Source organism: Stenella coeruleoalba (assembly GCF_951394435.1).
Source record: "Stenella coeruleoalba genome assembly, chromosome: 5".
Lineage (NCBI taxonomy): Eukaryota > Metazoa > Chordata > Mammalia > Artiodactyla > Delphinidae > Stenella > Stenella coeruleoalba.
In genome coordinates, this window is record NC_137150.1 from 34213520 (window position 1) to 34237101 (window position 23582).

The 23582-nt window shown below is 37.2% G+C and overlaps 1 protein-coding gene across 5 annotated transcripts; it reads right to left on the bottom strand.

Annotated features, from left to right (window-relative positions):
- Positions 1-77: 77 nt before the first annotated feature.
- On the bottom strand, positions 78-23091 carry UBA5 (ubiquitin like modifier activating enzyme 5; the record flags this gene model as incomplete). 5 transcript variants are annotated; one of them, XM_079923078.1, is made up of 12 exons in its annotated part: positions 78-2726; positions 3246-3352; positions 3718-3793; positions 5170-5305; positions 9290-9417; positions 9607-9711; positions 10486-10570; positions 11240-11326; positions 12173-12282; positions 15842-15931; positions 16382-16427; positions 22967-23067. In XM_079923078.1, the coding sequence occupies 11 exons, from the start codon at positions 16418-16420 to the stop codon at positions 2643-2645; spliced, it is 1047 nt and encodes a 348-aa protein (XP_079779204.1). In that variant the 3' UTR covers positions 78-2642. The 5 variants fall into 5 exon arrangements, with proteins under 5 accessions (XP_079779204.1, XP_079779201.1, XP_079779203.1 ...); XM_079923075.1 differs by having other exon boundaries at positions 22641-23023; XM_079923077.1 differs by lacking the exon at positions 16382-16427 and having other exon boundaries at positions 22967-23091.
- Between the last annotated feature and the right edge of the window lie 491 nt (positions 23092-23582).

A 23582-nucleotide genomic window follows, 5' to 3' on the forward strand; every position in this document is an offset into this window, starting at 1 on the left:
TACAAAAAGTGAAAACTTATATTATTCAAAGTGACTTTATGGTAAGTTTGTTGGGGGATGATGACTACTTCAAAAGGTTTAAGTTTAAATATAATTTAAGACTATATTTTTAAAAAAGGACTATATTTTGGTCTAATTATACTATCAACTCAAATGTTTTCATGTAGAATGCCTACTTAAAAAGATAAAAATAGCTGAGACAGTCATTTCTTTGTATTTGAGGTACTCAAATAGGATAATTATGTGCACATTAATATACACCTTTCACAATGAAAAATGTAGCTTTCAGACATTTATAAATCGGAATTGGTAGGCTCCAAACTATGGTAGTTATAATTTTCATTCATTAATACTTTACAGAAAGAAAAATATTAAAAAAAATGTGATGGGGTGGTCAAAGCTTCATTAATATTGTTAAATGTTTATTACCTTTTTGGGTTGGTCAGTGTGTTTATAGGTATTCAGGGAGTAATTTTACATAAAGAAACGCATACTACATTACTTTTTTTTTTTACTATTTACATAAAGCATTTGAGTAATACCACAAATTAACTTCCCACTAACAATTAACAAGGGATTAAAGTTGAACATATTGTTTGTTTTACTGTAATTTAGAGCCTTTGTGCTAAGGCAATTTTGGGAGTGTTTCCATCTTTCACACTAGAAACAATAGTGTTATAAATCTGGTCAAGCACTATGGGTTTATTTAGTAATGTAAAATCCAGTGATGATTAATTTTTCATAGCTGCCTACATATATACAAGTTTTCATGGCATACAGATTGTCAAGAGAGCTCTCTAGGTTACAAAAGATACTTGTTACCAGATTTTTTCTGCTAAAATAATAACTTTAATGGAAGATATAAGACAAAAAAATTAGATAAGATTTGGTACAGTATAAGACACCAGCAGGGTACAGTGCCAAATAAGAACAGATAAAAAAAGGTCTTTAGAAGATAGCAGGTTCTAATATGTATATGTATAACTGTTTCAATTTGTGTACACCTGAAACTAATGCATATTGTAAATCAACTACACTCCAATAAAAATTTTTTTAAAAAAGGATAGTAGATTCTAGCTATTTATCAAACTATATAAACTTATAAGTAAAAGCCTTACCAAATTAGTGTACCAGAGGTACCAAATTAGTATACCAAAGGAATGGGACTTAGAAAGACTGCATTTCTTTTTTGAAATTCAAAGCATCTCTAGAAACTAGAAAAGTTATTTTACAGATGACTACACGAAAAATTTAAACAACAAATGACCTACTAAGGCAACGTAAATATGTTTCAAGGCTAGAAAAACTATCCCCATACTTTCCTGACATCACTCTAAACATAAGAATCGCAGTATGCTAAAATCTCAAAGCTAATATATTAAACATATTTGATATTTGGGGCTTTCTGAAATTATTTTTAGAATTTTACTTTACAAGTGGGAAATGCACTTTTAATTTTTTAATGACATTTTCCTCCTAGGCATAGAATTTAGACATTTATATCTTTTCAGAGCAAAAAAGTCATCAAAATAGGAGACTAGCATAGTACCAGCCTACAGATAATGGTTACACATGCAGGTGTCTTTATTAGTCTCCAAACCATTAGGAATTTATTTCCAACAACGTTCTCTAAGTCTTCATTATTTGTATGCAAAATCCAGAGAAAACCAGTTTATCAAATTACGATTTAGTGGTCACAATCAGGGAAAATACACTCTTCCCTGTGAAGAAATACATGTCAGTCATTGCAGAGGCAATTTAGACCTCTTTTATTGTCTGTTAACCAGGACAAACCTTTGCCAATGTCTAATTACCCACGGAATCAAATTCAAATAAAATAAAGTATTAGAAGGTAGCCCATATGATGGGTATAATTTAGATGATCTTAGCCTAAATTTATCTTTTGCTCAATAAAGCACACTGACTCAGATATATGTTCCATAGATGATATGCTTTTTCTTAATCAGTGCAGAAATATAATTTGTACATCCTGAAAATATCTTTATCTGTCTATCCATGAAGAAAGCTTCCTCTTATTTGCCTCTGTCTTGTTTTGAATATATTACAAACTTTTCCAATGACTGTATTTCAGCTTGTGTTTCATCAGGAAACATTTGAAAGGATGTTTTTATTTTATAGGTTTGCTATTTGAAATTCATTGTTGCTCAAGTTAGTAGTAGTGGGCAGTTTTCCTGTAGAGAGCAATTCCAAACACAATGAGTAGATGCCTGCTGGCTCTAATCAATAGGTTGTACCTCTTGTCCTTTCCCTATATTTGACCACACACTATTCTGTTGTCCATGGCCTCAGGCAAATCAAATTGGTCCTTTCTTCCCACCCCTCCCAAAAGGCCAAAACAGTTCAATGGCTAAGTTTTAAATAAGATTTATAACTGCCTGCAATAATCCTTTGAAGTTTTCTTACTAGAATGAAACATGAGTTTTAGGAGAGTTTCTGATTTAGTTGAAGGTGGGGGGGAGTAACAAGCAATAGTCACAGCATTTTTAAACAGTATAACAATTCAGTGAAGATTATACATCAACTGATGTTGCCCTAAATTTTCTCAGTTTTAAATGATTTTCTTTTTAATTGCTAGGGAACAGGTTTAGACACAGGAAATACAATACAGGCCAGTCCATTATTTACATGTTCTTCATCTTGGCCATGAGGTCTTCCAAGCTTTCACCAGAATCTTCCACTGTTACTTCAGGTACAGGATCTTCTTGCTATCCATAAATGAGGGAAACATGGTGAAAAAATAACCAATTAAATAAAGTTCTTAATGCTTAGGAACATATAATCAGTAAGCCTTAACCATGTTCAACAAGTTTACAAAGTACAATTTCTTTAATAAATATGCCTTCTAATTTTTAGGATAGACAAGCAGTAATTTCAATGTTCTTGAGATCTCTACAGAAGTGGTATTTTTAAATGATATTGTGGCTAAAACTTATCAATATACAAAAAAAATGGTACTGTCATTTAATCAAAATCTATTTCACTTGATCCACAAATGAGTGAGCAAAACTATTTTACATCTATGTTTTCAAACAGTTTAAACTGTGCTGTGCCTGTATTTCCATATTAACACTGAATAACTCTCTCTTTCACAAATCTTAATGCCTATAATGTAAAACACCTAAAATAGGAAATACTGCATTGGCATTATAAAATAGGTTGAAGATGAAAGAAAATAAATAGAAATTTTCTCTTATATTTACTTATGGTAAACATTTTAGATGTACCTTTTGCGGAACTGTATATGCCACTGTAATTCCTTCAGGTAAGTCAGGAATTGGACCTGAAGAATTTTTCAGTTCCTCTTCTGAAACCTCAGATACCAACTCAATACCTGTAAGGTTAAACTTGATCTTAAAACAGTTTTTAAGGAACTTAATGAGCAATAATCATTCAAAACTTGTATATCGGGCTTCCCTGGTGGCGCAGTGGTTGGGAGTCCACCTGCCGATGCAGGGGACGTGGGTTTGTGCCCCGGTGTGGGAGGATCCCACGTGCCGCGGAGTGGCTGGGCCTGTGAGCCATGGCCACTGAGGCTGCGCGTCCGGAGCCTGTGCTCCGGCAGCGGGAGAGGCCACAACAGTGAGAGGCCCGCATACCGCAAAAAAAAAAAAAACTTGTATATCTTAATTATAATCAGTTTCCCTCCCATAAAAGATTGTTTTATGCTGCCATTTCAATTTATGAAACAATTCTTACCCCACTCATTGTCGTCATGTATTATTTCTTCCTCTTCTTGAACAACCTCCTGTGTGGGCAGTGCTGCTACCTTTTTCTGTAGAAATCAAACAGTATCAGTGTTTTTACTCATTTTCAGTTCTCTGAAACATCAGTCAGAATTGATCAGAACCAAGAATTCAGATAGGCTTTTTTCTAAGGAAGACATACAGATAGTTAGCAGACACATATCACTAATCATCAGGGAAATGCAAATCAAAACCAAAATGAGGTAACACCTGTCAGAATGACTATTATCAAAAAGACAACAAATAACAAGTGTTGGCGAGGATATGGAAAAAAGGGAAACCTTGTGCACTGTTGCTGGGACTGTAAATTGTTGCAGCCACTAAACAGTATGGAGGTGCTTCAAAATATTAAAAATACAACTACCATATGATCCAGCAATTTCACTTCTGGGTATTTTTTTTTAAGAAAACAAAAACACTAACTCAAAAGATATATGCAGGCTTCCCTGGTGGCGCAATGGTTGAGAGTCCGCCTGCCGATGCGGGGGACACGGGTTCTTGCCCCGGTCTGGGAAGATCCCACATACCGCAGAGCAGCTAGGCCCGTGAGCCATGGCCACTGAGCCTGCGCATCCGGAGCCCCGCGTACCGCAAAAAACAAAAAAACAAAACAAAACAAAAAAAAGATATATGCACTCCAATGTTCACTGCAGCACTATTTACAACAGCCAAGACATGGAAGCAACCTAAGTGTCCATCAACAGATAAATGGATAAAGAAAATGTGGTACATATATACAATGGAATATTATTCAGCCATAAAAAAGAATCTTTACTATTTGTGACAACATGGATGGAACTAGAAGGTATTATGCTAAATGAAATAAATACCATATAATCTCACTTAAATGTGGGATCTAAAAACAAAACAAAATGAAAAGAGACTCACAGATACAGAAAACAAATGATGTTGCCATAGGGGAGGTGGGGAGTAAAACAGGTGAAGGGGATAAAGAGGTATAAACCTATAATTATATAATAAATAAGTCATGGATAAAATTTACAGCATAAGGAATATGGTCAATAATATTGTAATAACTTTGTATGGGGACTGATGATAACTGGACTTATCATGGTGCTTATTTCATAATGTATGCAAATGTCAAATCACTATGTGGTACACCTGAAACTAACATCATATTGTATCAATACATCAAGTATATTTTAGTTTAAAAAAATTAAAATTAAAAAAAAAATTTTTTTAATGAATTCAGACAGTTTTATCTTACCAAAAGCAAGAAAGGACTTTGAACAGAATTTTCATGTTAAATTATGGTGAATAAATTAAACCTTTAAAAATCCAGAATCCATTTACCTTGTATTCCAAATCTAAATAATTTTTTCTTTTTTAAGTTATTGTCCTATGCAATATGATCTCTCATGCATTGTGACACATTGACATATACCTTATATTCTTCCTGTTGCTTCCTACAATTTCTGTCATCACACTGAGGATTTGGCTTCATGGACATAGTAGGGAAAAAATCCTGCATTGCATTGTATCCAAGGTAAAAACTAACAGTACCAAAATTTAACAGAAACCTAGAAAAACAAATCAAAGTAGACTTAACTAAAGAAATAAAACCATAAAAGTATTAGAAGAAAAGTAACTGACTTTTTAAAAAATGACTTTAAAGAAGGTAATGATTTTTGTAACAAGCAACCCAGAAAACAAATTTCTTATCTTGTTTACAGGGCCTGGCTTATAGTAGATTTTGTTGAATGAATGCAGTGAAGAAAGGCTACTCCATTTCATCAACCATAGAATGCACTATTATTTTTTGAACATGTAATAAAGATAAAATGCTGCCAATTAAACTATGACATGTCAACAACTTTAAGAAGCATATTAATTTCACAGAAGTTATGTGGCAGAAGTGTATCTTAAAAATCTCTGAGATATGGTACTAAATCTAATTTTTTAAAGTTGTTTATATATAACTTGCTGCAAAGTTTACAATCTTAAATTTGTATTAAATCTCAATAAAATGTTACAAAAGTACTCACCCATGTAATATTCACTACCAGATCAAAATATAGTTGGCACTCAGTATCTATGGGAGATTGGTTCCAGAACACCCCCCACCCACAGGATACCAAAATTAAGCCCCTTATATAAAGTGGTATAGTATTTGCATATAAACTGTGCACATCCTCCCATATATTTTAAATCATCTCTAGATTACTTATAATACCTAATACAATGTAAATGCTATGTAAATAGTTGTAAATACAATGCAGATGCTATATAAATAGTTGGAAGCTTGTGGCAAATTCAAGTTTTGCTTTTGGAACTTTCCGGAATTTTTTTTTTTTTAATATTTTCGATCCACAGTTGGTTGAATCCACAAAGGCAGAACCCAAGGAAATGGTGGGCAGACTGTATAGTGCATTTCCAGTATGCCATAAAGCTCCCTGTGCTCCCCTTCCAGTCAAATCTGATTCCTTTTAGAAGCTTATAGAAAAGCTGAAAAATCATGTACAAAAGATAAACAACAAAAGGAAAAAATCTGCGAATGCATGTTCTTAATATACAACAAGGAAAGACAAAAAAAACTGAGCAAAGGATGTGAGAAGACAATTCACAGAAAAATATAAGTGCTCAACCCTTTTCACAACTGGAAATTAAAATGAGATACCCATTTTTCACCTATCAAATTGACAAAGATAAAGGAGTTTGATGACTCTAACACCACATACAAAACTAAACTCAAAATGGATTAAAGACCTAAATGTAAAACTGGGTACTATAAAACTCCTAGAGAAAAACATAAGCAGAACACTCTTTGACATAAATCACAGAAATATTTTTTTGGATCTGTCTCCTAGAGTGATGGAAATAAAAACAAAAATAAACAAATGGGACCTAATTAAACTTAAAAGCTTTTGCACAGTGAAGGAAACCATAAAAAAAATTAAAAAACAACCTACGGACTGGGAGAAAATATTTGCAAACAATGCTACCAACAAGGGATTAATTTCCAAATATACAAACAGCTCATATAGCTCAATATCAAAAAAACAAAAAACCCAATCAAAAAATGGGCAGAAGACCTAAACAGACATTTCTCCAAAGAAGACATGCAGATGGCCAATAGGCACATGAAAAAATGCTCAACATCATTAATCATTAGAGAAATGCAAATCAAAACCACAACAAGGTATCACGTCACACTGGTCAGAATGGCCTTCATCAAAAAGTCTACAAATAATAAATGCTGGAGAGGGTGTGGAGAAAAAGGACCCCTCCTACACTGTTGGTGAGAATGTATATTGGTGCAGCCACTATGCAGAACAGAAGTTCTTTAAAAAACTAAAAACAGAGTTATCATATGATGCAGCAATCCCACTCCTGGGCATCTATCCAGAGAAAACTCTAATTCAAAAAGATACATGCACCCCAATGTTCACAGCAGCACTATTTACAATAAACAAGACATGGAAGCAACCTTGTCCATCAACAGATGAATGGATAAAGATGTGGTATATATATACAATGGAATATTACTCAGCCATAAAAAAGAATGAAATAATGCCATTTGCAGCAACATGGATGGACCTAGAGATTATCAGACTAAGTGAAGTCAGACAGAGAAAGACAAATATCATATGATATCACTTATATGTGGAATCTAAAAAATTGATACAAATGAACTTATTTACAAAACATAAACAGACTCAGACATAGAAAACAAAGGGGATAGTGGGAGGGGGGCGAGGAGGGAGGAGGATAAGTTAGGAGTTTGGGATATACACACTACTGTATATAAAATAGGTTAACAACAAGGACCTAATGTATAGCACAGGGAACTATACTCAGTATCTTGTAATAACCTATAATGGAAAAGAATCTGAAAAAGAATACATATCACTTTGCTGTACACCTGAAACTAACACAACACTGTAAATTAACTATACTTCAAAAAAAAAAGTTTGATGACACCCAATGTTACCAAAAATGTGGACAAACCAGGTACTCCCACACTGTCATGGAAATGTACCAACCTTTTGAAGGAGAAATTTAGTAATATCTGTCAAAGTAAGTATTGCATAAACTTAGAAATTCAAATTCCACTTCTAAAAATTCACACTGTACAAAAATCTACTCTACAAAGATATATGCAAGATGCTTTTTGCAGCACTGTTAATAATAGCAAAAGAATCTGTAAGTAGCCTAAATGTCCATCAATAGAGGGTTGGCTAGATATGACACACTGGTAAGAGAATACTTTGTAGCCATGATTTTTTTTTCCCTTCTTCATAACATACTGTAAAATGTTGTGTTTAGATTAAGACCTACTGAAATTTGACAGGCTATTTGTCTCATCTGAAACAGCCCCAGACAGTTGCCTTGAGGGTTCTTATGTATTCTGGTATTTCTTTGCTGATGGCTGATAAATGATATTAGAGTGCCTCCCTGTAACATGTTGCAATTTGTTTTTTTTTTTTTTTTTTGCGGTACGCGGGCCTCTTACCGCCGCGGCCTCTCCCGTTGCGGAGCAAGGCTCCGGACGCGCAGGCCCAGCGGCCACGGCCCACGGGCCCAGCCGCTCCACAGCACGTGGGATCCTCCCGGACCGGGACACGAACCCGTGTCCCCTGCATCGGCAGGCGGACCCTCAACCACTGCGCCACCAGGGAAGCCCTGCAATTTGTTCTTATTATACTGGATGCTTAAGAAACATAACTAAGCTTATTAACATTGTAAAGTGAGGGGAAAAAATGGCCTGAGTCAAGGCACAACTAAAGCAGTTCTGCTTTTCATAAAGTATGAGTTGGTTCAAAAACTCTATGACAGGGCTTCCCTGGTGGCGCAGTGGTTGAGAGTCCTCCTGCTGATGCAGCGGACACAGGTTCGTGCCCCGGTCCGGGAAGATCCCACGTGCCGCGGAGCAGCTGGGCCCGTGAGCCATGGCCGCTGAGCCTGTGCGTCCAGAGCCTGTGCTTCGCAACGGGAGAGGCCACAACAGTGAGAGGCCCTCGTACCGCAAAAAACAAAAAACAAACAAAACAAAAAACCTCTATGACATTAATTTTAGCTTCAAAGAAACGTTTGTCTTTATTAGTTATAGTTCAGATGGTGCAGTTGCTGGGTATCTGTTTACGGATAGCAGAGATATAACCCTAGTTAATGTTTAATCACATTCATATTATTTTTAGAAATGTTAAACCAAGACAGTGGAAGCGAGTGTGTTTATGGGTCTTCACCCTTTGGCCAGATGTGCAGAAATTTAAATCATTTGGTTAATGCTTCATAAATAAATATACGATACCACTGTACCATTGAACAAGAACTATGCCAAATAGAGAGTAACACAAATATATGTGTGTTGATATATGTAATATTAATATATATTTAAATTAAATATATTTATATATAAAAGTATACACATATTATACATAAAATTTTTAAATATGTGTATTTAAAATTAAAAAAACAAATTAAATACTTAGCTAGTCATTCCAATATTTGAAATGTTTGTCAAAAGCAAACAAGACTATTCAGAAAAATTATCCTTCACTCACTTTAACACATTTTGTACCAAGATCCCAGCAACCACTCCCATAGTGGTAGGAAGACTGGCTGCACAAACACCTTCTCGTTTCAGAGTCTTCTCATCAATATTTGCAGCAACTACAAGCGGTGGAGCACACTACATGAAAAAGAATAAAAGAAAATATATTTCAAAAGAAAGGGAAAAAAGTATAAGTTATTCCAAATAATATTCCATCAAATTCATTCAAAGTTTGGTCTTTTCTTCGAATTGTAAACATTTTCAATGCCCCTAGGAACTCCAGTACTTAACAGTGAAAAATAATAACCCAAAATGAATCATGCATACCGCAAAACAAGCAGATTCTCCAGGAATTATGAGCTGTATATGCCCTGAAACTGCATTTTCACTGACCCCAGATTCCATCCATGTTTGTCCAAGCTCATTACAAGCCTTAATAGAAATAGGTGAAAACACAAGAAAGAACATAAAAAAGCAAGAAGTAATTTACCATAAGTTCTTTTCATGAAAAACTGGAGTTTAAATGAATTACAAAGAGTTTTTAAAAATTAATTTTCAGAAACAAAGAAGAAAGTTGTAAATAATGGAATTCCTTAGCAATCGCCACTCTCCTTAAAAAAGAAACTGATAGCATTCAGGTAAGCAGTCAATATAAATATCTAATTAAATTGAACCATAGTTTATTGGATTTCTTGTTAGATTAATGTAAAACTTCATTTTTCTAAAATAATTTCAGCAACAAAAAAATGCAAAATGTCATTTGCAAAGTTGAAAACACAGTAATTCAAAAGAAAAAGAATTCAGTTTTAGTTTTGAGAAATCATGTGTGTAGGGCAATTTATACACATTTATACATCTACTTAAATCAACAAAAGTAAAAACCAATGCCGACCAAGAATAAGACAGTATTATAAGATATTCATTCATTTTAAAAATTGTACATCAGAATTATCTGCTGTTTTAGTTTGCTCTATTGGCATAAGAGAGAGTAGGATACTGAAATATATGCCACACCAACAAGGCTAGATAGGTCACATTAGAATAAATTTCAAAAACAGGATGAGAGAACATTAAAAACAAACAAAACACATTATCAAAGGGTTTAAATGCAGAACTATTTTCAGAATGCGGAATATATACTGACAGAATATACAGGAAAATAGATAAATCCATGAATATAACACATTATACAATAGGAATACTCACTGTATTTATTGTCATTCGAGCTTCAAAATTGTCCACACAGCTAAGAACTAGGTCAACAGGTTTTCCTTCTTCTAATCCACCATTACTAGGCAAAGAAAATAAATTTTATTTGAAAAAAATCAGGACACAAAATACACTCTAATTAGACTTTATTTGTTCAGTCAATACATTTAGTCTTTCAGTAAATGTTTGAGTATAATTATAACATAGCATTTAATATTAAAGACCCAGTATACATTGAGTATTCACTATTACGAACATAATATCAATGATATTACAGTATTTCTTATACAAGATGTAAAAGGGTGTGAGAAATATAAAATCTGTTCACAAAAGTTACCATTTCCCTATCAGCTTTCACAGACTTTTACTCATGTTTCACTACAAATGTAAATGTAATAAAGTTAACTGAATACAATCGAATATTTCAATGGTGTTAGTCTGCAGAAAACCACTTTCAGATAGAAGTATAATCTATAACACAGAACTCATAATTGAGGCCCCTTGTTATATCATAATAACAGGTTTTTTTAGATTTGTTTTTATTGTGTTGTTACTATAGTTTTTTGGACAATATATGTTTTTTACTGAGCTCCCAATACATAAAAATTACACAAAAAATTTAAAAACTATTTTAAAAACAAAATATATATCAACCTACCAACTCAGTGAATTAATTAATCATTGACAGATTTTCTAATAATACTTAAAATGAGCTGGACATTGTGCAAAATATTCATAAATAAAATTTTACCTTATTCTATTCATGAAATGTTCAAAGTTTTCTACTGTGGTTATATTGTAGTTGTGTACTTCAAAAAGAACATCAGGATTAATGTTCCTAAGAGGGAAAAACGGAATGATAATAAAAACTACTAGTAAAACAGTAAGAGAAAGCAAGATAAAGAACTAAAAGAGCTAAAAATCATTTAACAGATGTTAGAGAAATGGCATTCAAGCCACTCAAAGAAAATCCAAAGTCCTCTTCTACCTCTTTTGCCCCACTTCAAGGACCAGGTTCAAAACACGTAGACTGTCAGAAGGATTACAAAAATATTCCCACAATCTATGTGTTGGGAATTAAACCTTTATTACCTCTGTTAGCTACAGTTCAGCCTGACAGAAGAGCTTCTTTGTTTCTTATCCAATTCAGTGCAAATACGTTTAGGACCACAAAGAACTGTCCTAGAGTAAGGGTTGGCAAAGTCTGGCTCTTGGGCCAAATCTGACTACCACCCTGCCACCTTTTTTTTTTTGTAAGTTCTGCAAGCTAAGAATAGTTTCTACATTTTTAAATGGTTGCAAGAAAACAAAAAAGTCAAAAGAAGAACAATATTTCATGATGTGAAATTTTATATGAAATTTAAATTTCAGAGTCCATAAATAAAGTTTTTATTGGAGCAGTCGTGCTCATTCACTTTTATTGATATATTGCCTACAGCTACTACAACTGCATAGTTGAGCAGTTTTGACAGAAACCATATGGCTCTCAAAGCATAAAATATTTACTCTCAAAAAAGAGGCTGCCAACCCAGATCAAAGAGGTAAGAAAATTCTTTTTGTATAAGTGAAACCTGCATTTTTATAAAGGAAAATACAGGTGCATTTATATGTTAGTTTAACTCATACTAAATACACACAGGAAGATTTCACCAATTTCACTGCCTTCAACTGGTATTCCATTTACCTCAAAGTATGTTCTGCTGCTTGAACTTTACTTAATCCTGCTTGATGAGGCTGGAAGAAAAGTCTGTTCATATTGGCCAGTTCCACCTTGTCATAGTCAAAGAGTAGCAACTAAAATGAAAATAGTGGTATTCTGATGAAAAACGTACCAAAAAACAAACTAAAAGTAACAAACTAGTCAGCTTTCCACCTGATGGGTTTAACTGTTTGACAGTAATAATACTAATTCTGAAATACTAGGTGCCATATATTAACTCATTTAGTGACCATACAATATATAGGTACTCTTATCCTCGTTTTAGAAATAAGACAACTAGGGTACATGCCCAAAAGCCACTCAGCTAATATGTAGTAAAAATGGGATTCAAATTCAGGCATTCTCAATCCAGCATCTGTACCCTAAACACAACACTGTACTGCCTCTCTAAATGATTAGCTCAAAAATTAATGTTCATTCCATTTCATTATAATTTTTACAAACTGCGCCAAAATCCTACTTCATTCCAATGTTTGGCTAAAAACCAAGAACCCATTAGATAAATGAAATTTTTAAATAAGATAAAAACAAATGCTGTAACTTAAAACCATAGTATAACACAATTCCTTTCATGAATAAGGCACTATATATACTCATGCCACGGCTAAAACATTATTCCAAACAGAATTATTAACCAATCAGTTAATTGTTGTTTCCTGCTATATATTTAGGCATGACAGCATTTGTCAAACACACTCACACAACTTTAAAATGGCCGAAAGGTCCATTTCTTATCAGTAAGAACAGGTTGAACCCAAGTATATCCACAGTTCCTTTTTTTCTAATTATCTAAAATTAAATTTTTATTGGATGAGACTAAGAGTAGATTAGACATTGCAGGGGAAAAAGAGGATCAATGAACTTGAAAGCAGAGCAATGCAATTTATCTAAAGTGATGGAAAAAAGAACCAAAAAAACAAGAAACAAAAAACTGAGCCTCTAGACCTATGGAATAATTCAAAGCAGTGTAAAAATGATATACAGTTCCCGAAGTCCCTTCTTTATCTAAAATTCTGTGACTTTGTAATATAATTCTCAGCACCCTAAATATAACAATAAAAACAAAAATGGGATTTTCTTCTTCTCAATTCAGAAACTAAAAAATGTTTACCCAGCCCATAAAAACAACACATAGGTAACTCTCAGTATTTTGCTAGAAAAGATATCACTTATACTCTCTATGAAACTTTCTAACCCTACCTAGAGTCTCCAAAATTTGGTTTACTTAACCTCAGTCAACAATATTTATTAGGTCAGGCCAAGTTTTAAATTTGAGTTTCGGCCTCATAGCTGGTTTATGAGTAAGTTGTAGGAAATCCTATATTTGGGGACAGGAGGTGTGAGTAGTAACCGTGTCACTAATTAGATCTGCTTCTGGGTAAGTCACTTTCACTGTTTAGGACTGTATTCTCATCTGTAAAATAAGGCAGTTGATCTAGATCTGGTGATTCAGTGTGCCCCAGGAACACCAGAACTTTCAGGGATAAGAAGTGGGCTCTGGATCTCCAATCCTCCACTTCCCTACGCAACCCCATGAAACAGCTTCTTGTTTCTCTGTTTTACATATTGAAGAAAGAGTTCTGAAACTTACCTATGTAGATCCTTAGCTTACAAACTTGAGTTTACACTGGAACCACTGTATTTAAAAAATACAAATGTGTAGGTCTCAACCCCAGAGGTTCTGATTAACCTATTATGTGGTGCAGTCCGAACCTAAGAATTTTTTTAAACATACAAGGTGATTCTAATTACAGAAATATTTGCTAACTGTTCTAGACCCTTGTTACTCAAAATGGGGCCTGGGATAACCCCATCAGCATCACCTGAAGCTTGTTAGAAATACTGGAGTACTTCCACAACTTTAATATGCCTACGAATCACCTCGAGTTCTTGTTAAAATATAGATTCTGATTCAGCATGTCTTGGGTGGGGCCTAGGAATCTTCATTTATAACAAGCTCCCAGGTGATGCTGTTCTTAAAGCATGGTCCCCGGAACAACATCATCAGAACCACCTGGGAACCTGTTAGAAATGCACATTCTTAGGTCCACCTGAAACCTATAGAATCAAAACCACTGGGGTAGAGTCCGGCAATCTGTTTTAATAAGCCTTCCAAGTGATTCTAGTGCACACTCAAACCTGCGACCAGCAAATCTCCATGATCTCTACCACCCTTGATCAATCAGCCAAGGCATATATGTCAGGTATAAGCAATTACTGGCTAGCTTTTATAAACTTCTTGAAAGCCTTTAAAATGTTAAACATTTTTAGTATTTTGGTGTTGTCTTTTCTATATTGATAAATAAGTGCCAACTTTGAAACCACTTCCTTTTAAGAATTTGGGGCATGGAGTGGACCAACATATTAAAAAGCATTGATAAAGCAAACATTTTTCCACAAAGTTTAGCAAAATGATATACAATTGTGGAAAACTTATGTATTCAACCACTATCTATCTAACATCATGGACTCTGGCTTTACAAATCTAAGATTGGTAGGCTGATTTCTGGTACAAAGTTAACTTCTCCTTCCTACCCAATCAAATCAATTTTAGAAAATAGTATGGGACTTCCCTGGCAGTCCAGTGGTTAGGACTCAGCACTTTCACTGCCATGGCCCTGGGTGTTCAATCCCTGGTCAGGGAACTAAGATCCTGCAAGCCACACGGTACAGCCAAAAAAAAAAAATTTTAGAAAAAAGTAAAAAAAAAAAAAAAAGTATGGGCTAAAAAAATTCTGGAGCATTCACCATTTCAAATTCAAGAGTAAGAAAGGTACATGCTTTCTAGTTTGTCTTATATAAAAACTGTGTTTAAAAAAATTTTTTTGGATGTTTCAATGTTTCACTACACACTTTATCAATTTAACAGCCTTCTTCCTAAACTTGTATGTCTAAAACACTTAAATCCCAACAGAAAACTTCCTGAACAAAATCAGATAGTCCTTGTTTAATTAGTAATAATATTAGCTTCCTTTTGGGCGGGTTTATGTCTTAACCCCACCCACTGGGGTAGAAAAAACAACCTGAATAAATATACCACAAATCATGGACCTAGAGTCTGTCATACAGAGTGAAGTAGGAAAGACAAAAACAAATATCGTATATTAACGCATATATGTGGCATCTAGAAAAATGGTACAGATGAACCTATCTACAGGGCAGGAATAGAGACACAGACATAGAGAACAGACATGCGGACGCCGCAGGGGGGGTTAGGGAGGTGGGATGAATAGGGAGATTGGGATTGACCTATATACACTACCATGTGGAAAACTGCTAGTAGGAACCTGCTGTATAGCACTGGGAGCTCAGGTTGGTGCTCTGTGGTGATCTAGATGGGTGGGATGCGGGGGGATGGGGGGTAAGGGGGTGGGAGGGAGGTGCAAGAGGGAGGGGATATATGTATACATATACTGATTCACTTCGATGACACCAGAAACTAAAACAACATTGTAAAGCAACTATACCCCAATTTAAAAAACAAAAAAACCCGGGATAGAAAAAAATTAAATAAATAAATACACCACAAATCAATAAGCCATTAGTAAGGAGAAAAGAAATTCTAATTTGTACCTGATTTACTCCAGAAGTGATTGGGTTCCCTAAATGATAGACAAAGAGAGATGTTTTTACCTTACCAATGCCACATCTTGTCAGCATTTCAGCCGTCACACTGCCAACTCCACCAACACCTACTATTGCTACAGCAAAGGTACGGATTTTCTGTAAAATGCAAAATTATATATGTATTGGTTAATATTCTTCATCGGGGCTTCCCTGGTGGCACAGTGGTTAAGAATCTGCCTGCCAATGCAGGGGACACGGGTTCGAGCCCTGGTCCGGGAAGATCCCACATGCCGTGGAGCAACTAAGCCCATGCGCCACAACTACTGAGCTTGCGCTCTAGAGCCCACGAGCCACAACTACTGAAGCCCGCACACCTAGAGCCCGTGCTCTGCAACAAGAGAAGCCACCGCAGTGAGAAGCCTGCACACTGCAACAAAGAGTAGCCCCAGCTCGCCGCAACTAGAGAAAGCCTGCGCGCAGCAACAAAGACCCAATGCAGCCAAAAATAAATAAATAAATAAACAATAATGCTTCATCGGAAATGTCATCGGAAGTTATTTTCATTTACTGAAATCATCTTCAAAAACTTGGAAGGGTTTATCTTACCTCATAGTCACTTACAATTCCCATTCGTTTCAATGCCATCAGGCGGCTTAAAACAAAGGAAAGAAATATTTTAAGGCTTACAAACTTTTAATTAATAGTGATATAGGTAAACATACATCATCACAGAAAATAAACTGTGAGAGAAGAAACAGTAAGTGTGAGAGAGAGAGAAATCTTTCAGCTAATTTTTACCAGATGAAACTAAATTACTTCAGCACTGATGCCTGAATACCCTCCCTCCAAGATGTAGCCTGTGCAACAAGATTTTTTAAAAGTTCCTCATACATTCTAATATGCAGTCAAGATTGAGACCTATTGACTCAAATGTTGTTTCCAGAGAATGGGTCAAAGTGAAATTTCAACATTTTCCCATGCTTATTAGTATATGTAAATATTTAATGTTTAACTCAAATTTAATGTTTAACATCAGAATAATCTCATGGCTGGAATTCCATTCACTTGTTGCCTCTGCCCACAATGGATAATGTCTACTTTCAGTAAGCACCTCTTATACCAAGGACTCTAAGAGGTATTTACCTAGTTACTGCTAGTCTGTTATCTTCTTCAGTATTTTAGGGTTTTTTTAAAATACATATACTTTAAAACTATACACATATACATACAATCCCCATTAGTTTACACTTTAAGAGTCAAATAGTTCTATTAGGCTTGTTAGGAAACTCAGCAGTGTTCTGGCCTGCACCCCCATTTTCCTCTCCTCACTCATTTTTAACTCTGTTACCAGGATATCTCTAAGTAACATGCTAACACTGTTATTTCTTGATTTTCAGGTTTAGGTACTATCTGAAGATTTCACTCTTTATCATTAAACACAAATATTTCCCATCTCACCAGCCTCTTGATATTGTTATATGGTCATTTTGGTTAGATGTTAATACTGTTCACAACTGGACAATGTAGTATATTAGAATTTACCCTTTCCTGTATGATCCCCACCCTTGAAGTTAATAATTGTGTTTGTTCTTATGTTTACTTTTCTATGTATTTTCACAAATTCAACCCCAGTTGTCTAAAATTCCTCTAGATACAGTCATATACATGAGGTGTTCTAGCAATTTCTTCTTAAAGATATACTAGAATCTTCTGACATGTCCCCATGTGCACATTTACTGCACATACAGCTCCCATCCTGCATTCTCCCTTCATCATATTACAAATTCTCTTCAATTCTTCATCCTGTATTAATCTCCTGCTTCTGGTACCTTAGAGCTCAAAGGTTCTAAAGTGTGGCCTATGGATCAGTGGCCTATGGAATTTGCTAGAAATATCATTTCTTGAGTCCCCACCCTATAATCACCAAGCGAATCAAACTTTGGATGTAGGGCCTAAACAATCTGTGTTTGAACAAGCTCCCCAAGTAATTGTGATGCACACTAAAGTTTGAGAGCCTCTGCTGTAGATTATTTCTTAATTTATTCTCTTGCTATGGTTGGAAGAACATCTTCTCATAGCTTTGTAAAGGGTACAAGGAAGGTGAATTTTGAGAACATGTGTGTCTGAAAATGTTATTTACCAAACTTCTTAAAAATGTTTTATCAAAATTCTATTTTTAGAAATGTATTATAAAAATGACAAATTGAAGGGTACATAATCGTTGAAGCTACACCTACACACACACACACACACACACACACACAAACACACACTTAGTTGACAGTTTAACTTGGTATAGAATTCTGTTAGAAACATTTTCCTTCAAAATTTCTAAGGTGTTGGGGAGGGGGAAGGGTGAGCTGTGACAGGGCGAGAGAGAGTCATGGACATATACACACTAACAAACGTAAGGTAGATAGCTAGTGGGAAGCAGCCGCATGGCACAGTGATATTGGCTCCGTGCTTTGTGACAGCCTGGAGGGGTGGGATAGGGAGGGTGGGAGGGAGGGAGACGCAAGAGGGAAGACATATGGGAACATATGTTTATGTATGACTGATTCACTTTGTTATAAAGCAGAAACTAACACACCATTGTAAAGCAATTATACCCCAATAAAGATGTTAAAAAAAAAATTTCTAAGGTGTCTTCTAGCTTCTGAAATCTCATGATGTCCCTTAGAGTGAATCTATTCTCATCAATTGTGCTGAGTACTTGTTGGACTCTTTCAAATAGGAAACATGTTTTTTCAGTTCTGGGAAATTTCCTTGAATAACGTGATGATGTCCTTGTTTGGTTGGTTTGTTTTTCCTGGACTTTCTGAAACTTCTATTATTTGGAAGTCGGACCTCTTGGACTAGTCCTCTACTCTTAATTTCTTTCTCCTATTGTCCACCATTTTAGTTTTCTGCTCTGTTCTCTGGATTTCTTTCAACATTATTTTCCAAATCTTCTATTGAGATTTTCACTTTTGTTATCATTCTCCATTTGCAAGAATTCTTTTCAATTATCTGAATGATTTCTTTTTGTAGTAACTTGTCCTGTTTCATTTATATAACATCTTTCCTTTCTGAAGATACTAATAATATTTGGGTTGTGTTCCCCTTACATAGTCTATTCAAATAACTAATTTTATTTTCCTTCTTTCACATTAGGAGCTTCTCTCATCCTTTATTCTGCTCATATTTAAAAGCCAGACACTAATAAAGGCAAGGATGTGGGCATTGCTTGTTTGACTTTGGGCTTCACTGTAGGGTGATCAGTTGAGAAACCCACAATGTCAGTGTCTTTCAGTCTCTCTTCTTGGTGCTCTCAGATTCCCCAGAGAAGAATCTTTCAATTTCCAGCCTGAAAAGTCTTTATGCCTGTAAGTTTGGGGGTGTTATATGGAAGAACAAGGTTGGGAGTCCTAGCATTCAGTATGTAAACATTTAGTTAATCCCCTTTCTTCAGGTATGAAGACTTGCTTCAATTATTAATATAAATCCTCTATTTTACTCTCCAATGAGTAAATCTCTAGTCTTCTCTCCTGACAGAGAAGAGGCATTTGCCCAGCTACCCAAAGTGAAGTAGTGAACCTGGGTTGTTTCTTCAACAGATTTTCAGCCATATCTTTCTTAGCCCTACCTTAAGCCCTTCTAGAAATACTATGCCTATTCTTGAGCTTTTGGGGAATTCTGTGGTATAAACTGGGTTGCAGCCTTTAGAGTCAATTTCTTTGGATCCTTTAAATCAGTTATCAGTCATCCATCCCTTTTCTAGATTCTAAAACTGTCTAACTATAATCTTTTAAGTACAGGGACTCACCCATCCCCCAATTACTTATAGAAACCCTCTTTTTTCAGTGGGGGTTTATTCCTTTTTAAAAACTCCTTTACTTTCATTTTAGTGGGATTGGGTAGACAGTGATAATATATGCCTGTGATCAATCTGCCATCTTTACCTTGATGCTCTCTTTAATCTTTATATATAATGCTGAGAAGAATGCAACCTCCTTTTATGAATGGGGGAAAAGATTCAGGTTAATTAACTTGCCCAAGATTAGCTAAATGGCAAACAATTATTCAGAGCTGGGTTTTTGAGCCAGTATTTGAAACCAGGTTTTCTAATTTCAAAGCCTCTCCTCACCTCTTCATTTAGTCAACATGCTTCTACTTATATTACATACCACACAATTTTACAGTTACTTGTGTTGATCATTATTCTACAACCAGTGAATCTCCCAAACTAAAGCAAAAGGTCTTTGAGAGTCAGGGGCTTTATATTATATTTCTACTGTATCACCTGATGCAATTAAAATGATGTAAGAGACCTACAAATCCCTCTCCTATATTTTTTCTGATAACCATGTATCAATACTTTATCATATTTCTTACCACTCATATTGCAATCCCATGTTTACTTTTCTATCTCACACTCATCTGGTAACCTCTGGAGAGAAGTGACCATGTCTACTTTGTATTCCCAGTGTCTATGCATAATAATAAGTGGTAGATAACATTATCCAGCTGGAGATGAAAAGGTGCTCACTAAATATTTGCTGAATGAACAACAATTCAAAAACTTAAGGCTGACCTTTATCAAATTTCCATGTACTAGTGCAGAGCTTTGGGTGACAACTGCCATCTCCTAAGTAGCAGTTTTAATAAAGACAAATGGTGCAAATAATATAGAAAATACTAAATGTTTAAATTTGAGTTCTGAATGTTAGGTTTGTGGTCATTACAATGTCAAGGAATCATCTCACATTAAAATGATATCTGAAAGTTGATTCTAAGTATATGATCGGACTTCCCTAGTGATGCAGTGGTTAAGAATCCGCCTGCCAATGCAGGGGACATGGGTTCGAGCCCTGGTCTGGGAAGATCCCACATGCCACAGAGCAACTAAGCCCGTGCACCACAACTACTGAGCCTGAGGTCTAGAGCCCGCGAGCCACAACTACTGAGGCCCACGTGCCACAACTACTGAAGCCCACACACCTACAGCTTGTGCTCCACAACAAGAGAAGCCATCACAGCAATAAGAAGCCCGTGCACTGCAACGGAGAGTAGTCCCCGCTAAACTAGAGAAAGCCCGCGCACAGCAACAAAGACCCAACGCAGCCATAAATAAATAAACAAACTTATTTTAAAAAATAAATATATGATCCACATTGCTTTTCTTGGAGGGAATATTTCAAAATTTTCATTTATAAAATTGAAAAATGTTTAAGAATGCCAAATGGAATAGTTCCCACTCATTCTAATTAGAGATGTCAATTCATGCTTATTCAACCTCTAAAAATTTTGGATGGTTAACACCTCATATCTCAAAACTAAAAGAAAAAGAAATTTTTTTTAACATAGTAAGATAGGGCTTCCCAGGTGGCGCAGTGGTTGAGAGTCTGCCTGCCGATGCAGGGGACACGGGTTCGTGCCCCGGTCTGGGAGGATCCCACATGCCACGCAGCAGCTGGGCCCGTGGGCCCGTGAGCCATGGCCGCTGAGCCTGCGCGTCTGGAGCCTGTGCTCCTGAACGGGAGAGGCCACAACAGTGAGAGGCCCGCGTACCGCCAAAAAAAACCGTAGTAATATTAATGAGAGAAAAGCAAGAATCTGGCATGATTTCACTTAATTTGAGTTAAAATGAACTCTTTTGTAATTATGGAACAATTATAATTTTGGTCAGGTTTTTCTATTACAAATAAAATTGTAATTAACATCTTTGTGCCTAAATACTGGTCTGCATTTTAGGTTGTAAAAAAAAAAAACCACGCAAAAAAAAAAAATAATAATAATAATAAAGGGCTTCTCTGGTGGCGCAGCGGTTGAGAGTCCGCCTGCCAATGCAGGGGACACGGGTTCGTGCCCCGGTCCGGGAAGATCCCACATGCCGCGGAGCGGCTAGGCCCGTGAGCCGTGGCCACAGAGCCTGCGCGTCCGGAGCCTGTGCTCCGCAACGGCAGAGGCCACAGCAGTGAGAGGCCCGCGTACAGCTTAAAAAAAAAAAAAAAAAAAAAAACCACGCACCCTAAGACTTCCACTGAGGATTTATATGTCATAAATAAAACCCTTCTTTAAAATCCAAACTCTCCTGCTCTTCGAAGAGAAAGAGCACAATATCTTTCCTGTTTCACCTACTCTAAAACTATCCAGTTTTTAGCCACACTACTTAATGGTTTATTTATTTTTACTGGGGAGACAGTTCCATGTGAACTTTGGAGTAAGACAAACCTAATGCCAGTCCAGGCCTTTTTAGCTACTGTTAGCTCTATGACCTGCGGCAGGTCACAGCAGCTCTCTAAGCCTCATTTTTCTCACTTATAAACTAGGGATAAAATAATAGTAGCAATCTCCTAGGGTTGTGGTGAAGAGGAAAAGTGACAGTGCACGCCCGCTGAATTAACAAATCTTAGGAAAAGAAGAAAGGAGAGGAGCAGACAGGCCTGGGGAAGTCCAATGGTTTTAGAGCTAATCCAGCTCTTTCCACCATGCCCCCAATTTAAGAAACACTGAGAAGACTTTATGAAGCTCCCAAGTTTATGCTTAGCGGGTTTTACATCTGGTGTCTTTTGAAAGTTTTTACTCTCAGTTTTACGCTGAGCGAGGAAGACTAATAGAAGCAGGGGCGGTAGTTAACTGAATACGTGTCCTCAGCAAGCACAGGAGCAGCACCATATGGCTGATTCAGTTGGCTTTTTTAAAAAAAGGAAGAACACGTTTCACCAGTACTAAGACTTGGTCTTGCCCGTTTGGGAACAGGACCCCAGAACAAGAAAAGGGAGGTGCGAGGCCGTGTGAGCTGGACAGCAGCGGGGAGCGCCTCACTCCTGACCACCTGAAGACGGTGACCTCGCCCCTCTCCCCGCCCCGCCACGCAGGTCACCTGTAGGGGTTGGAATCCACCACCTCGGGGCTCATCTTTTCGATGCGGGCCCGACCGCCTCCTCCATCGCCGCCCCCCAGGGCCCGGCGACTTCTCTCCTGGGCCAGTTCCCGCTCCAGCTCCTCGACCCGCTGCTGCAGCCGCTCCACAGACTCGGCCATGGCTGGGACCCCGGCCGCCAGCGCTCCCAGCCCCGGCCGTCGACGTCGCCGCCGCCCCACGCTGTTGGCCTGCTGGGCCCGCGAGGGGTATGTGAGGAGGCACCTTGCGGCGGCCTTCCTAGCCCACAACCCTGAGGAAGCCCTCCCAGCGCCTCCCGGACTGACCCTCTCCGCCGCACCCGCGAGCCTCTCAGCGCGCCGCTTCCGGTGCGTTGCAGTCATCGTTCCCCCTCAAGGAAAAACCAGCCCTTTCAGTTTCCCTCTTCGCCCGGGCCGAAGCAGGGCCCGGGTCATCAGTGTCCAGAGCCGGCGGCCTGCGATGTTGCCTTTCCAACCGGGCGGCCAGGAGGATCCCCAGGATCTTTTATTCCTGGGCTCGAGGTCCTGACGGGCCCTTTTCTGAACCGGACCCTATAGGTCTTCCGCCTGCCGGTGCATTAAATTTGGAGGCGGAGGAGGCTTCGGCGACCATATTTACCCGTAGTGACTAAAGTGGTTTTGCTTTCTTTAGAATTGAGGCCTCCAACTCTGAGGCTGACTGAAACTTTTAAATCCAAACACACGAGGCCCTTCTGGCATTTCCTGACACAGCCCAAGTCCTGGGCCAGTGCTGCCCAGCGGCGGCACCTGGGTGGGGGGTGGGGGTGTGATTGGCTGGAGCCGCGGGCCCGCCTCCGCGCGGGCGTCTCGGACTAGCCCCAGGCTGTGGAGCGGCGCTCTGGTGCCAGAGGTATCCGAGCCGAGGAGACTTGTGGTTTCTCTGACTCTATGGTCTGAGGCG